At 39.2% G+C, this 2,555-nt stretch overlaps 1 protein-coding gene across 1 annotated transcript in view; it reads left to right on the plus strand.

Annotated features, from left to right (window-relative positions):
* Positions 1-2,555, plus strand: part of LOC116672047 (ranBP-type and C3HC4-type zinc finger-containing protein 1-like) — an 11,892-nt gene that overhangs the window by 5,393 nt on the left and 3,944 nt on the right. The window contains 4 exon segments of the mRNA XM_032503611.1: positions 1-24; positions 389-480; positions 672-842; positions 2,323-2,483. The exon segment at positions 1-24 is cut by the window's left edge and continues 7 nt beyond it. Of these exon segments, the coding sequence (XP_032359502.1) occupies positions 1-24; positions 389-480; positions 672-842; positions 2,323-2,483 (448 nt within the window).

Here is a 2,555-nt window from a genome sequence, read left to right on the forward strand (position 1 = left end):
GACTCCATACCAGCAGCAACACTGGTGAGTGAGAGCAATAACAATAATAAACTCTTTTCGTAGTAAGTAGAAGAAGAAGAATAACTTATTTCTGTCCTGACCTACTTAGAACAACTGTACAACACAAAACATAAGCAATGCCACAAAAATATAGCAGTGGACAGTAGTGGAAAACGTAAAATAGACCAATGTTTGTGCTTAATTTTCATGATTTAAATATTCTTAGCCTTGTAAAAAACTCTTGTTCAAAACACTGGTATAAAAGCAGATATATATCAAAGAGTACATACATTTGGGCACAAACCGGTCATAAACATAACAGGTGCACCTATTGTCACTGGTTGCTTATTAGATACTTTTTTTTCCTTAAATGTTTCACGTGGCTCAGACAGAGGAAACATCAGTGAGATCAGAGAGCTCATCAACCTAGAGATGCCTCAACTCAATGAAGCACTAAGCCCCAACACAGCCTCCACCCAGGTAATAGACGGCAGTTATGGTGGTTTATTTAGCGTTGTGTTTCTTTATTCACACTCTGTTCAAAATGGTCAATGTTTTGATAAAATATGTCATAAGAAAAATCACTGGAAGAGACAGAAGTCAGATGTAGTGCTGTTTCTCACATGTTAAACATACTCTATACTCTCTCTCTGCACTACTCTGTGCCTTAGGGTTGGTCGTGCCCTTCTTGCACTTACATTAACAAACCAACACGGCCGGGCTGTGAGATCTGCAGTACAAACCGCCCTGAGAACTACGTCATCCCGGGGGGATACCGACCTGATGCACTGGAACTCAGACGGATCCAGCAGGAGAAGGAGGCTATCAAACAGTACCAACAGGTATGTAAAACTCACTCACACCTGTACATCTGAGCCTACCACTCACCCATAGTCTTACTTATACAATCACACACCTGTATGTATGAAGCAACTATTTCTTTTAGCCATAAATACTCAGAGAAAAACCTTTTTTTGGCGACAATTAAGTTCTTCCACAACAAACCTTGGTCAAATCATTTTATTTTATTTTAAAAGAGTGCAAGGCTGCACATGGCTCCAAATTGGACACAATAATAATTAGTATGAGGAAAGTATGAAATTGATACCAAGTTGACATTTGAATTCAAATTTGCAGGCCCTCACAGGTTGACTCTCTTCTCTTCTGTCTCTGTTTTTTTGAAGGAGAAAGGGAGAAGAGAGGTGCTGAGGAGTGCTGAGGCTCAAAACAACTCACTCCTGTATAACCTGGACCAGGACTAATAAACACACACAGGCACACATACACTCCATGTTTATTTATGTTTTCTTCAGCATCCTTTCTTTCACTTTTAGATCACATAAAAAATCCTCATGCACAAAGCTGTGTCTACACATCAATGTGTGTGAATTGAAAGCATATGGTTCTTTTATCCTATGTTCATGAGAGCCTACTGTAGAGAAACTGTATGAAAACAGTTGATTTCACATTTTAGCTGCATGCAAACTCTGTTCTGGTGAAAAATAGAACTTGACCGTTTCTGGACTTTAGAGGCCAATATTGACATATTGACAAAAGAAATCTGGGAAAGAGGATTTTTTTTTTTAAATCACATAAACACCTAATGAATGCAATATTTTTTGGCCCTGGGGCCTGTAATATGACGCAAGCTTAACTTAGTCTGACTCTCTTGGGGTTACTTGGCTTCACTACTGTGTCCCTGTCAGTATTTCCAGTGAGCTGATTGGTCAGTGGTCAGACTGTGTACAGGTTTTCATCTAATCCTCTGAAGTTAACCTGCTAACCAGGTTAGCCATGCAGCATGAGTTACCATGGTGATCTACCACCAGGGTTAAAGTGAGCCAATTTTGCGATAGTGGAAAATCTGAGTGAAGCCCAAAGATATCTGACTATAACCCACTAATCTCGCTTCGTGGTAAGCCTTCTGGCAATATAGATTGGTCAAACTCTAGGTAGAAAGGTTATGAAAGACTTGTCCCTATATTGACAATCCAGCTGTATAATCACAATCACTGTTGGCTTTTAGCATAAGGTGGATTTTTAATGAACTTCTAAATAGCAGAGATTGCCACTAAATTGAATGTATTAGCCTGATTGTTCATTTTGCACTGTTAATTGTATATACTCTGTGAAACAGATTAAAATCAAATGTTTACCATGTGTGTGCGTGTATATATCTGTATGGATGTCTGTGCTGTGACTGTGTAAATCTAGCCAACAATACAATTATATGCATTGCCAATCCTATTGTGTCCCTATAATAAAAACTAAAGGGAAATAGTTTAAGGATTAAAGGTTTAACCCTCCCAACAACACCACCAGGCAAGGGAAGAGGAGCGCATGGAGAATTTTGCCCGGCTAGTGATGATGGATGGACAGGACCTGCTGCCTAACCCCGAGCCTGTGGACTGTAGGATCTGTTATGTGGACCTGCAGCCTAAAGAGGGGGTCCTACTCAGGGAGTGTCTCCACTGCTTCTGCAGGTAAGATTCATGAGGTGGGATATATATATATATATATATATATATATATATATATATATATATATATATATA

Source organism: Etheostoma spectabile, chromosome 22, assembly GCF_008692095.1.
Source record: "Etheostoma spectabile isolate EspeVRDwgs_2016 chromosome 22, UIUC_Espe_1.0, whole genome shotgun sequence".
Classification (NCBI taxonomy): domain Eukaryota; kingdom Metazoa; phylum Chordata; class Actinopteri; order Perciformes; family Percidae; genus Etheostoma; species Etheostoma spectabile.